The sequence below is a fragment of the Pundamilia nyererei genome, unplaced genomic scaffold (genome assembly GCF_000239375.1).
Source record: "Pundamilia nyererei isolate P.nyererei 1_Seehausen unplaced genomic scaffold, PunNye1.0 scaffold00161, whole genome shotgun sequence".
In the NCBI taxonomy this organism is placed as follows: Eukaryota; Metazoa; Chordata; class Actinopteri; order Cichliformes; family Cichlidae; genus Pundamilia; species Pundamilia nyererei.
In genome coordinates this window covers 1013092-1027243 of record NW_005187562.1, presented here as the reverse complement: position 1 = coordinate 1027243, position 14152 = coordinate 1013092, and the positions used below count along the sequence as shown (strand labels likewise).

General features: G+C 42.4%; 2 protein-coding genes across 3 annotated transcripts in view; both read right to left on the bottom strand.

Moving 5' to 3' along the window:
• LOC102195543 (estrogen-related receptor gamma) overlaps nucleotides 1-173 on the bottom strand; it is a 34533-nt gene extending 34360 nt beyond the window's left edge. The window contains exon 1 of the mRNA XM_005745609.1: nucleotides 98-173. The gene's annotated coding sequence lies outside the window, so the exon portion shown is untranslated. The remainder of the gene's footprint in view (nucleotides 1-97) is intronic.
• An 842-nt stretch (nucleotides 174-1015) lies between these two features.
• gpatch2 (G patch domain containing 2) lies at nucleotides 1016-13459 on the bottom strand. 2 transcript variants are annotated; one of them, XM_005745604.1, is made up of 10 exons: nucleotides 13256-13459; nucleotides 12195-12438; nucleotides 11273-11823; nucleotides 10391-10455; nucleotides 9250-9447; nucleotides 7145-7265; nucleotides 6793-6832; nucleotides 6471-6535; nucleotides 6254-6342; nucleotides 1016-3594 (listed from the first exon to the last, which is right to left on the bottom strand). In XM_005745604.1, exons 1-10 carry the CDS (start codon nucleotides 13303-13305, stop codon nucleotides 3425-3427), a joined length of 1593 nt encoding a protein of 530 aa, XP_005745661.1. In that variant the 5' UTR covers nucleotides 13306-13459; the 3' UTR covers nucleotides 1016-3424. The 2 variants fall into 2 exon arrangements, with proteins under 2 accessions (XP_005745661.1, XP_005745662.1); XM_005745605.1 differs by having other exon boundaries at nucleotides 11276-11823.
• Between the last annotated feature and the right edge of the window lie 693 nt (nucleotides 13460-14152).

Here is a 14152-nt window from a genome sequence, read left to right as displayed (position 1 = left end):
AAAACCACATCACCAACACATTTGCTGCAATTAAAAGAAACCTTGCATCTACTACTTCTTCGTCCGCTCAGCCTTATTGCTCTCGCTCAGTACTCACTGTCAGTTTCATGCACTGGCTGGCTGGCTGGTCCTCCGCTCTATAGCTGCAGTCAGTCAGTCTCAAGGACAAACGCTCCAGCTCTCCTCGCCTCCGGTCTCTGTAGCTCAGCGATGCAGCAGCACGCGCACGCACGCACACACACTCCCAACACACAAAAATTTCATAAACACACACATTCCCCTCACCCTCCCTCCCTCTCTTTCCGTTCTCAGCGTCTCACTCTGATCCAGTGCTGAGTTTACCTGCCTACCTTGCTCGCAGGGGGAGTCCTGAGAGAGTGTGTCAGACAAAAAGTGTGTCTAAGAGCAGGGGTGGGTGGTGGGCAGACTGTTGGAGGGGTGAGGGAGAACACAAGCCAGCGTACCCTTATATGCAGAGGGAGGAGGTGAGTAGAAGGGAGGGTAGAGGACACACAGGGTTCCTGTATTCCCACAGATACAGAGGAGGGATTTCTATTGCAGCCTTGCAAAAGATGGGAGAAAAAGAGAGGAGGGAAGAAGACAGAGAGAGAGCACGAGCATCATATTTCAGTGATGTTGAGTCAGCATGTGCATGGGATGTGTGCGTTTATAGAGTTGGAAATATTTCGAGGCCACGTTCTTATTTGCAGAAAGCTCTCTTCATCAAAAGGGAGCTGCGACCGTGCCGTCTCAAGAGCAACCAGAGAAGAAAGTTCTCCTGGTTTGTACTTAAAGGGCTCACATCCTGATCGGAGTAAGTTGCCTCATTGATGATGTACGTTTTACAACTTGATTTCAGTGTCCTAAACGACTGCGGATCCTGATGCTCTGTTCAACCAACTTTAAAGCCTCAAAAATATTGGTTTAACTCCACAGGACGACTCTCAAAATTCAATCCCGTTGTTGTTAATATGGGTAAATTAGTAAAACAAATTAAACACTTAAATGCTGCATAAACTGCTGCTTTATTAAACCACTAATCTACATAATACTATGCAATTAAAAAGAGCCCATCATCAGGCCGAAAAAAGAAGAAACACAAAACCAGTCAAAGTTCTATAGGCAAAAAAAACAAAGAAAATCAGCAATTTGGTACATTTTGGTGTAAGGAAGGCGCTGGTCAAGAGAAAAAGGCCTGAAAAACAACAGAAGAGAAAATTTGACAATCGCAGAATTCCTTTTCCTTGACAAAGAAAAACCTTTTCACAATAATCCAAGACAGGAACACTCTCCAGGAGGTAGGTATATCATTGTCAAAGTCTACAATCAAGAGACGCCTTCATGAAGGGAAATACATGGGGTTTACGACAACGTGCAAACCAACGTTTAACCTTCAGAACAAGAAGCCCAGATTAGACATTTAAACTATTAAATTTTTTTTTAAACAAACAAAAAACATAGATGTTCCTAGTGGAAACAGTTGATTTATGGAGAAGATAGGAAAGGCCCATTATCTACAACATAACCACAGTGTTAAAGCATGAGCATGTATGGTTCCAGAAGAGCCTGGTTACTTGGAGTAACGTGCTGTAGTGATGATGATGTGGCTGCTCACCGAAGCAGCAGGATGAACTGTGAAGTGTACAGAGCAATAGTCTCTGTGCAGATTCAGCCAAATGCTGCAAAGCTGATTGGACAGCGCTTCACTGTACGGATGTATAATGACCAAAACATACTGCAAAAGTAACCCAAGAACTTTAGGTCAAAGAAATGTAGTGCTCATAAAAATGCTGAGTCACCTTAACCTAAGTAATCAGGCTTTTTTTCCCCCCTTTCTTCAAAATCCATCCTCTACCTGGGGCTGCAGTAAAAATGTAGAGATTTTTTAACAAATTATAATCATCAGGAAGGTTACCTTTGAGCCTTCTTACAAAAAAAAGACAATCTAAAATCAAATTAATAAACAATTAATGCGTTAGTCTTTTTTGCTTAGTTTCAGATTTAACAGTTTTGGTTTACAGAGGCTAAATTTCTACTGTATACCCTTTTCTTCCACATCAGAGCTCCACTCACATGTCTTTAAACTGTCACGAGTTTAATGAGGTAAGTTAGGTCCTAAGGTTAAAAGCTGTTCAGAGGAAATACTGCTACACTTTAAATATCCTGCACCATTTCTAATCAACATCTTTCTATTTTTTTTCCTGGCCCCTTGATCTCTCAGCTGCACTTAAATTTACTTTAGCTATATATCCACAACAATCCGCTGTGTCTGGCCAATATGCTAATGGGGTTAAATTACCCAACAGCTGCATAGTAAATAATACAATTAGGTAAGCAGCCAACTTATTTTAATAAATGCGTCTGACTTCCTGTGTTGTGCCGCAGGTGTCTGATTAGACGTTAGCCAGCCCGCACTTCCCCACAATCCTGCGAAAAGGTCTAATCAAGCAAATTAAGCGGAAAGCACCGGTTAAACACAGGTTCCTTCCTTCAAGAGTGTGCACTGAAACGCCAAAATGCTCATATCATACCGTGTGACTGTGTAAAGTCACAGAGCGTGCTTACTCTTGGCTACGTTTGCAGCAACACTGTTTAAAAACCTTAAATTACGTTCAATGAAACGAAAAGCAGGGTGTGGTGAAACTTCGGGCTTCGTGTGCAAATGTGTGCATACTGGTGCTAAATGAAGAGAAATTTGTAACTTGGATTTTCAGCCTTTTTCTTTTTTTTGGGAGAGAGATTAAAAACATTCTCATGACAAGATTTCTCCAATTAAATCAACAATTAAGAAAAAAAAAAGGAATTGGGCGAGGAAAAACATCCAGATATCCAAACTTACATCAATAAAGCGTACACTAAATTCATTACAATTAAAAAAAAAATAAGAATAATCTTGAGGTATAGCCTTCTCAAACAATTGATTTTAAAATTATTGTGCAACATCAGACAAAAACCCTATCATTGATTCACTAACCAACACAGCCGACTGAAGAACCATTGTTGTCGTCACTGGCGACCTGAAGCAATACTATTTGTATGTAGTCAACAGCACCCCAGTTCTCTGACCAGTAACACTGGCATCTGAGGTAACGGATGAGACATCACATCACATCACTTTCTCCAACATGGAGTTTCTCAAGAAGACGCATTTGCCATTCATGTCTGTGGATCACTTTCCGTCCTTTACTTTCACATGTTAAGGAGTCTGTGCGGAGATCTCAGTCTTCTTGCAGTTTCCCCAACATGGGAAAGTTTCATTTTTGTTTCATCTCAGGTCGTTTGCTACGATGAGCAGCGTCCTTCTCTTGTTGTTCGTGCGCCTGGATTATTCCAGACCTTTGTGTGTGTTTTTTGATAACCCTGAGGAGAATTTCATCTCGTCCCTCCTTGGTGGGGTATATTATCCTGGCCTCACTCTGGGTGTTCAGCTGAAACCCAAACCCGTGCCTTTAGGTCTCTGGGTGGCCCGGATGGGCTCGGTAATGCCTCTTCCCTCAGGACCCAGGCCCATCCCTGGACTCCAACCCATGGTTTGCAGCATGCGGTTCCCCATGTTGGTCTCAGGGATCGGAGGTGCGTTCTCCCCGACCACTCCTGAAAACAAAGTTCACTGATTAAAGAAAGCTAATAATTTCTGTCTACGCATCCTCACTCATACCATGTTAAACACTACGTACAAGTGTCAGCTATAAAGGAGATCTTCAAAGCAGCTCAGACAATGTACGCGTGAAATGAGTAAATAATAAAGTTAGTTTGACGTGCCCCACAAACAGTTTAAACACAAAGCTAGAGACAGTTATAGCATATAGCATTATAGTAAACAACATAACAGGAAATTCAATCACAGGTAAGTGGTACATAAACTCTTCTGATTACTTTCTCTCATCTGTAGACCGTAGCCATCTTCCCAGCAACAAATTTTTTCCTCCCCAAATAAAGTAAGGTAGACCTGCCTTTTGTCCTTAGTGCCTTATTGCTATGTATTACTATTGCTATGTCTGTGAATGGAGTTCACAGTGTAAGGAGTGCTTCGAGTACTAAGTCAGAGTAAAGAACGGCTATTTATATAAATTTCAGTCCATTTAGCTGGGACTGTACTAGAAGGGGAAAAAGTACTGGTGGCTGCCAGTGATACCCTCTCAGTCTTCTGGTAGATGTGCATATGGTATGAATGTAGGTGACATCTTTGTTATCATAGGAAACTTGACCTCTAACCTTAATCTTAAAAATAAATAACTGGTTTATAAAACGATGACAAGATACATCAGAGTCAAGGAATACATGCACTGAATACATGAAATTCCTTGAACTACACAGGAATAAATTGGCACCAGAAAAATGTTAAATAACTAGTTTGTCATAGTACTATCAAACTGCTAGCTTTTTTTTTTTTAGTCATATAAATCGAGGACAAAACATCTGAAATGTATCCAGTGGTTGGAATATTGAGGCAAAACAGCTGTTTTGAAGCTTTTTGAAGTTGATATGTGCAAAACAATTAGGTCCAATATTAGATCTGTTATGTTTTAATCACACAAGCTTAGAGATCGCTCAGTGAAAAATTTGTACATCTCAACCAGTTTGTGGCTGTCGGCTGTAGCCAGGGGAAATGGGTTGCAAATAAGGTGCTGCACCAAAAACCATCTTGTATTTGCTTTGGTTGCAACACACTGTCTGCAAGAGTGCAAGACTGTCTCGCTTCAAAGTTAAAGTAAAGAATGCGCTCGGCAAGTAATTTGCAGACAAGCATGCAAACTAGTGGCGGCCTGCTTGCGAACAAAGCAATTGCAAGAAGGTTTACAGTGCAGCACCATATAGGTCTTTTTACCTACTGTCAACCTACTTACAACCAGCAACCACTCGCCAACCTTTTTTTTTAACATTATACATTTAATATGTGGCAAAACATTTTATGCTTTTTAGTCACTTTTAAAGAAATTAGAAGTGAAAAAAAAAGTTACTAGCAGTATTTTTTGGATTTACAATACATTAACCCTAAAACATTAAAATCCTCTTTCTTATTTACAGATCTGACGTTCTGTCTATCTGGTGGTTCAGCTTTAGTATAAACGTAACCATGTAATTGACTTGGCCACATTTTCAATGGTGTAACAAATGCAAGCAGTGAAGGGAAGATCATCCGTGTCTGTCTCAGACACTGATCATTTTGTCCTCCCTCTTCCTGTAAGTTCCCAGTCCAGTCACAGAGTGCAACCTATTACCCTTTTTAATCCTCCTTTCATTTGTATGCAGGGCAGAGTAAAGCTGCAAGCTCATTTCCAGACGCGACCGTCTGAGAGTTCGAGCACGCCAGGAAGGACATTTGGCCTCAGAGTACAAATATGCGCCAAGTGAGTGTCAGATATGTACACAATGCAACACTGAATATGCCACAATGATACTTTGGCAGCCCAGCAGACAGTGGTAATGTTTTCCATGTGCTTGCTGGGTGTTGCCGCCCTATTTAACTGATTTTATCCAAGTTTTTAAGCAGCCACCTTAAATAAGGACCTCATAAAGTTGAAATTAATCTTTGGTTACACTTTTTTTGTCTGCCCAATTTCTTTAATGTGTGCTCCATTTCTTCTGTTTTTAAACACAAATGCTTACCTTTCTGTTGGGCCTGGGCATAAATTAAAGAAGCCTGCACCTGAGCCAAAGCATGCATGACTCTTTAACCCACAACTGACAGCCAACTTAATCTCATAAAACACTTCAGTACACTAATGTGGATACAATGTCAGCGTTTAGGTATAAATTACAATCAAAAACAAGATAAAGCTCCAAACTAAATACATTACAGGGCCAACATTAGCATTAACTCGTCCTTCCTCCTCCAAAAGGATAAACTGGCCCAGAGGTAAGAGGAGTAGTGTTTTTTTGGAGGAGGTGGAGGGGATGAGTGGAGGGGCTAACGGCTAATCCAGTATCTCTGCTGTGGCAGCGTGATTTAGCCAGCTGACTCTTGTCCAGCAAAGCTTAGGAAGGAAAGGGCTTTATTAATGAGAGAAGGTTGTGCAGGAGGGAGGATATGAAGGGAGAAAGATCCGCTTTCTCAAAAATATGCAGCTAAAGCGCACACTTCATCCCAGTCTGTACAGCAGAGGGTGTGGAGGAAAGCTTGGACACATTGAGCTCAACGAGGAGGAGGGGGAGGGGGAGAGGAGAACAGAAGAGAGCCAAAAATACAATAAAAGGAGCAGTTGGTATAAAGTGCCAGATGGTGTGCTAGGTGAAGCTAGGTGTTCAATACCTGAAGGTGCAGTGGAACCAAGGGGGGCTGCTTTGCGCCTCCGCTTGATATCCCCTGTGCAGAGCGAGCCGAGGTGTCCGCTGGTCTGTCTGTAAAACCAGTCAAGACACGCAAAAATATGATAGCACCCATTTGATCTTAAATAACAAGAAAAGTTCTCATCCCTTAACAAAAACAAAAACAAACAAAAAACCCAACGAAGTCAAACTGTTCTCACCTGCTTGCTGTTTTTACTGAGCAGGTCCTCCGATGCCCTCTGTCTGAGAGTGGGTCCCAGTGCAACTGAAGGGGCAATGAGGGAGACACAAAAGAGCGAGTTACCCCTGGAATGAACTTTGTATTCTGCATTTTAAAGTCATTTTGGAGGCTTTTTTTTTTTTTAGCCTTTTTTAGGTGGGTGTAGAGAGGATAGGAAAGCTGGGGAGAGAGCACAGGTGAAGGAAGGACAGTGAATGGCCTCTGAGTGGATTCAAACCCTTTTATTCCACAATAAAAGGAATAAAAGGGGAAAAAAAGAAAGAGAGAGAGAGACAGCTTACCTGTCCGTGTTCTCTCCTTGAGCCTGAGCTGAACCACGGCCTGTCGGAGATATTATGGTATCATTACACAGAAACTATTGCTTCTCGTCAACCACAGAAACTAGTGCAGATCTCTCAAAGAAAACAGGATTATCAAGATCTTTCTCACATTAGCTAACACACAGGCAAAAGCTGAATGAGGTCTCATCATGCTTCTCTGTTGTCAAATAAAATGCTTTTATGATGTCAGTATAAAATTGATCATATCCTGCAGGTTTTTAAGTTACTTTTATTAATTCTTCAACACCAAGGTTACTTATTTAAATAGCATCTTTCATAAAATGGAAAAAGTGATCATGCAGAAAGAACTCACTCGTGGGTGTCCTGAGTTTGTCTGCTCAATCTTTCGCTGAAGCCCTGACTGGAGGTTCCCTGCAGCCCTGCCTCAGGTACCTGATGGTTGCCATGAAGGCGGCTCAACCGGGCCTGGAAACCTGACAAACACCAGCGCAGGTTCATCATTATTTAACCTTATGATAAGATCAGTGAAATCACTCAATCGGTTGGGTCAGGAACATTTCAAGGTAACAAAACACTGATACATCTTTTGAAATCCCAGCTTATATTTCAACAGGTTTGTAAACAGAGCATTATCCACTGGAAGCTGAGGTAATCTTAGTATGATGTATGGAATTCAACAAATTTATTAGGCCACCTGACAATTAAATAGTCCTAATTCACACATAATTACCAAAACGCTTCATTTTTATGGCCTCCTTCGGAGCTTTCACAGAAATGGAAGCATAATGGAATCACCACCGTAGGTGCATTTCATCTAGCATTGAAACATTCTGGAGCTTTTCTTGGGCATAAACACAACAATGCTGACCAAAGAGTTTAAACTTTAACTTTTACAGCCACAGTACCTTATTCCAGGCATCTGTCCAGTGTTTGTGCTCCTGGATGTCTCAACAATGGCTTCTTAGCAGCTAGCCTTCTCTTTAAGCCTCGTTTTTTCAGCCCTCTGCTTATTGTCATCCTGAAGACCTTTATATCAGTAGTGATTTTCTTTCTGCCTTTAGTACTTAAAACTTTGAAGCACTGCACAGCTGTTTTCTGCCTCTTCCTCTGCACATTTTCCAAGCATCAGTCTCAGCAATTGATTGGTCCACAGCATACATGACCACACTGTGAGAACACTTTAAGTCTTGCCCAATGTTGTCTCAAAGCATACCCAGCATCAAGAAGTGCTTTAATGCAGACTCTTTTCTTTTCATTGAGTTCTCAACGATTTACCATTTTGAAAAGGATCGATGGATTTCAAACTGAATTCACTCATTTTTCTGTTTAGGAATTCAAGTGAATTAATTTGGCATCTTAATCAAAAATAAGCAACTTTAATATTTTTTCTATGTTTTTTGTAAAACAATACATTTGAAAAATCATGGCTAAGAACAACAGTTAGAGTTTAACAATCATTTTGATTAAACAGCTTGCACATACTGGTGGATAATCCATTGCAGAAACATAAAAAATGGTTTTGGTAATGACAGTACCTTTAATGTAGGGTGGCTGTGGCATAAACCTGTGGTCTAACAAATCTGCAAAGTTGCTCCAGCTTTACGTCCAGCAACTATGCTGTGTGATGTGGGCTCCAGCTTTTGGGCACTGATGTGAAGGTAAATTAGGCACCAGCACCACGTTGGTTGGAAAATAGGTAGGAGATGATATGTCACGACTAACAAGGTGTGAAGGGGGGGGGGAAGCTAGATTAAAGGTACTGTCATTACCAAAACTGGAGGACACTCGAAAGAAAGCTTCATGCAGCACAAGTCTGAAAAATGTTATTTTTGGTGCTGAACACTGCAAACAAAGCCTTTCTTCAGAGATGTTACTCTCTTATTCCACACATCAGTTTATTGCTGTAATGCTGATATGTCAGTGTGAACCGTTTGCCTCCTAGTGGTCTTTAGTGAGACTGCAACAACTTTTCACTACAGTTTCTTCACTTTGCCCCTCATACTAGATATTATATTACATTATATGTTAGAAAGCTACTCCTTCCATCTGCTCCAGCTAGGGGGCACTACAGGAGATCGTTGGTTTCGACCTAGTCCCCGTCCTCTCTCTGTCAAACCAACCACATTCATAAAACTCCTCTTTGCCCATCCTCTTGCCTAGGAGCATCATCTTCACATCCTTTTCTCAATGGAGCAGCATATCCCAGTTCTAATCCAGCTCAGAGAAATTCAGTACATGCTTGTTTCTCCCAGTGCAAATCTGGGCATCTTTAAACGAGCTAATGACTCCCTACATTCTTTTACATACAAACCTACAGTCTGTTCTTCACCCCTCTTTAGAGCCACCATTGCTTTGGATGGTTGACCAAAAAAGGGAGGGGGAGAAAAATAATTGCCATTGTGTCCAAGTTTCTAAGTGATTCAAATGTGACTGTGAAAGCAAGCACCAGAAGCCTACCTCTCTGTGCCCCAGGGCTCATGAGTGGGAAGGATCCAGTGAGAATGCTGTTAAAGACAGGGTCGGCTAGATCCAGCTCCTCTGACCCAGTCTCCCTCTCCCACCAGGGAACAACTCCTGCTATCCCACAAGCACCCCCGGGCCCCGGACCAGAGCCCGGCTCACCCTCGTAGAACCAGTCACTCTGCTCATCGTCACCTAAAAGAAGGAGTATGAAAAATGGGACCTCACAGAAAAGCTGCTTAAACTCATATACAAAATGAAATAAAAAGCAATTTCACCATATTTAGAAATAACTGGGAAGGATCAATAATCAATAATGACAAAAGAGGAGAACACAGTTTCTAAAAGCTAGCAAGATGTTTGAGAGAAGTGCTTTTATGTTGTTTTTACACCTGAGCTGTTTTTTGCTGTTTAAACTGTACTCTGGTTCATTTCCCCCCTCAGTCCAGTTCACTTGTGCAGGTGTTAACAGGGTAATCGCACTCAGGTACAGAGCAAACAACCACACCAAACGCTTTTAGAGGAGGTGGTCTAAGTCCGATTCCAAATGTTGTGTGAATGCAATCTGAGTCAACTACCAGGTGCATGCTGCAAGTCTGAACTAAACATCTTCACATAGCCAGGAGTGCTTTGCATTCTGGGGTGCGGCAGAGTACCATAGTTATTCACAAACAGTACAAACAGTCAGTGCGGGTTAGCAACTAGCTGTAAAATTAATGTAAATTCCCCATGGTGGACACTCAGCCAGAACACAGCACCTTCATCTTCCTGTACTTAGTTTTTTTGCTCGCGCTCCAGACAAAATAAGTGGACTAAATGTTCTTACGTGGTTTGTACTGACCCATTTTGGTTCACTTTGAGGTTTTTTTCTGCGTCAATAGAAACCAAACCACAGGAAAAAGCTACAAGTTACAAGTACAAACTCATCAACTGACTTGGACCAGGGTATGCGAGCTATAGGTGTGAAAATACCCTAAAATTAGATTGTATGCACTTCCTACAAAACACAACCCAACACAACCACTGTGTGCATTTGCGGACCCTTACCCTTTCACAAAGTCCTCACTTCTGTGTGCACTTCTATGCAACATGCCAGACAGTTTTTGACACATACCTCAGTACACATCTCAGTACATACCTTGCCTCCCCTCATCATTTGTATAGAGGCCTCCATCACTGCTGTTACTCACACTGCTGGTCTCACTGAGGAAAAAATGGTAGAAAAGGAAATTCAACCAAGTGTTTCTCCACTGCATGACTATATCACAAATCCACATATATCCCATGCATTTGCAAATAACATTAATGCTAATAAATAATACCTTAGACACTTTGTGATAATATAAAACACAACAGTAACGTAAACTCCCCCATGTTGAACTACTGCTGACAACCTTAATCTTTCCTCTGCTCTGCAGCCTTGATGAGCTCAGCACAGCTATCCACCTGGTGGCAATTTTTGTTCAAGTCCCCCTTCAGCTCACAAATGATCTCAAGAGTAGAATAAGGACTACCTCTGCCAGCTGCAGTTCATGATGGAAAAAGCCTGTCTAGCCCCAGGATGAGAGACTCCAGACAGTTCATTACCATCAAAGCCACAACAATAACCTTACTAGCCCTACAACGAGTAGGGAAACGCTAGATGGTAGTTAGCAAGTTTCCATTTAGATTTATTTCTTCTTTTTTTCAACTATTTTTCATTCAATAAAATAAGTTCCCAATACATTCTAAATGAAAGCAGCCATCAAAGAACATGCATGAGAACTAACTAGTCTGGAACTGGCAACATTTTAGCTTTAAATAGTCGCTTCTTTTTGGTGATCTATGCACCAAACACATTTCAGACATTTCAAAAACATTAAAAAAAAGAGATTAATTTTAGACAACCAGCCCCAAACACTCCCTTGCCTGCAGTACCACAAACTGACACTAAGACTCCATAAAAATCGCACACAGTAGCACATACAGTAGCTACAACATCGGGAATTACGAGGCATAAAAAGAAAGGCAAAACACTAACCACCTGTCACTCATGTCCTCATCTGAGCCCTTTTGCTCCTCCAGCTCCATCTTGTCTTTGGACCCGTCTGTTGGAGAACAGACGGGGTCTTCACTCTCCACCACAACCCCTTCATCAGCAGCTTCCACTCCCAGCCGGTGTGTCGCCAGTTTCCTCTTTTTTACTCTGCTTTTGTTTCCACTTGGCTCTACCAGTCCACCTCCGCAGAACTCCATGGCACCTCTTCCCTCACTTGCACCCAGTCTATGTGGCTTGCCACCAACACGGGCTTTGGGTACAGGCGGTGGCCCAAGCATAGTGGAGGTGGGAGGTTCTGGATCTATGGGTGGGTCCACAGCCATGCGTTTGACCTTACGTCGTCGCCTAAGGCTTCGAGTCCCCTCTGCTGAGCCCAGGACACCCAGGTCATCCGGCCAGAGCGGCCGTTTACTTCGCCCCATGTCGGCTGTGTAGGGGATTCGCCGTTTGGGGCCAAGTTGTTCATCTGAGTCACTGTTGTCACGGGCATGGCTATTGGCAGCAGAGACAGCTCCTGTACTGGCACGGTAGTCCTGCAACAAATGACACTGTGGTGAATACCAGGCTGTGATGCTGATGCTAAATTAAGACACTTGCATCAACACAAGTATGTCAGCTAAGACAGAAGCAACAGCAGTGGGGCCGGATTTATGAAACACAGACACATCTTTACCCAAATAAAAATGTTTGCTATTGTCCAAAACGCCACACTATTTAAATATATTTTGGATCCCCCCCCCCAGTTACATTTTTCTCCTCTTCTCAAAACAACTACAGCAAGCCAGATAACTACATCCTCAAATGTAGTAAAACTGGCTCAGCTGGTGTTAGGTAACATTGTTGACACAGGGTTTCAAACAGATGTGTCTCGTCCACAGTCCCTATTCAATTCACCCTATCTCACCTTATGTTCCTCCACACTGGACTCTGAACCCTCACTGAGGTGGCCCGTCTCCCACGGTGGATGTGGGTTGTCTGAGCGTCGTTTCCTACCCCTCCGCTTCCGAGCCTGTCTCTTTAGCAGACAGCCCACTGCCAGTGCATGGTCACCTCCATCACCAAAACCACCACGGGCAGCTTGCTCTGAGCTCTCCTCCAGCGCTGACACCAGGTCATGGACCAGCTCGTCCATCGTTCGGCGAAAGTGCCTGAGATTAAGCAAAAAGGAGGGTAAATACAATTTTATCTCACACCAGGAGTGGACAATCAGATACCTAAAGCACTTACAAGCACTAACGATTTCGCCTGTGCACGTGTATTGGTGTAGAGTATAAGAATGTAGCCATTATGTGTAGATTCCTATTGATGGGCAAACCGCAAGGAAACTTAAGAGACGACTCCTGACTAAACAGATGCAAATTGAAATGCTATCACGTCAGCTAGCTGTCGATAAGCCCAACTGACGGTGACAACTTTGGACATGGGAGTAAGCTAGCTGTAAAATATCTGAGACTATAGCCTGGTGATTATTCACATTACATAACGTCCATGTCTTCCCAGCAAGCAAAGCTAGGGCTAACACACGATGGGTGCACTGCTGAAAAACAGTATTAACAAATCTCAGGCGATACCATTTAACAGCCCGCGATTGTGGGTTGCAAGGTTCTCTAAATCGACGCTTGCTTTAGTTTGCACTTTAAGTTGTTAGCTTCGAGGGCTAACGTTTTCTTGCTACTTAGCCAAGCCCTTCCAAAACAAACCCTGAACTACAGAATTTAAAAGCTGACCAACTGCTGGTACGTAACAGCGTTAACATGTAATAACACTCACGGCATTAACTTATACTTAGTTTAAACAAGCGCCGCCAAAAAGTAAACAACAAACACACCCTAAAATATTCAGAAGAGCTTAGCTGCTAGCCTGTTAGCGCAGCTAGCCTTCTCTCTGCCTCTAGCCGGCTGATTCACGAGAGTGGAGTGGACGTGAACAATATGTTACGTCTCCGCGGTTTCAAACACCACCTACCAGCCAGTTCCCGCTTTGCCGATGGTTTTTAGATTAGCTGCACGGAACATGAAAGCCACCAAGTCCCCGCTATCCTTAGCCAGAAACAACGGACAAACACTGACACGCCACTGAAACCATTCTGGCACAAAAGCTAACGATCAGCTAACTGGATCAATATGCGACAAGAGGAGGACACCGTGAAAGCAGCAGCAAGGTACTGTGTTGCCTTTGAGTGCTGAAGAAAATCTACAGCATTGCGATGGGAGAAAGAGATCGTCAGAACATAATAATATTAAGGAGCATTATAATTATTATATTTAAATACGCCAAAACTGGATAAAATATATGTATGTATGTGGTTGATAACAACATGTCGTATCTATAAATATTTGTGTACCATTAACTGTCATGTATGTACACAATAACTGAAAAGCTGCTGTTGCAATAATGTACATGAATGCAACATCAAGCGCTTGACTTCCACGTGTATTTACCTGTATTGAACACTAGAGGACGGTGTAGTATAAAACTGGATCCATGGTTGAACTCTGTTGGGCTATGAAATACAAACCGATCAGCCATCAGCCAGCAAACATTAAAACTGGTGACATTTGAAATCAGGGGCGATTTTAGCTCATTTTTGGGGGTGATAAATCAAAGCACCCCCAAAGACTTCTTACTTTTTTTGACAATATTTGCTGTTTGTGTGACACACTACTAAAAATATAAAAAGCATACAGTACTGTACTTGTTTGAGACGTAACATTTTAACAACAAATGGTTTGTTCCAGCTCGCGTCTCCCCTGCTCTGGCTCTAGGATGGTGGCTGAGACGCAGCGGAGCGGAGGTGTTAGTGTCTGGCTTAAAGCAGGACATATTAGCTGCATTTAACCTTCAGTTACTCTTTATATAGTT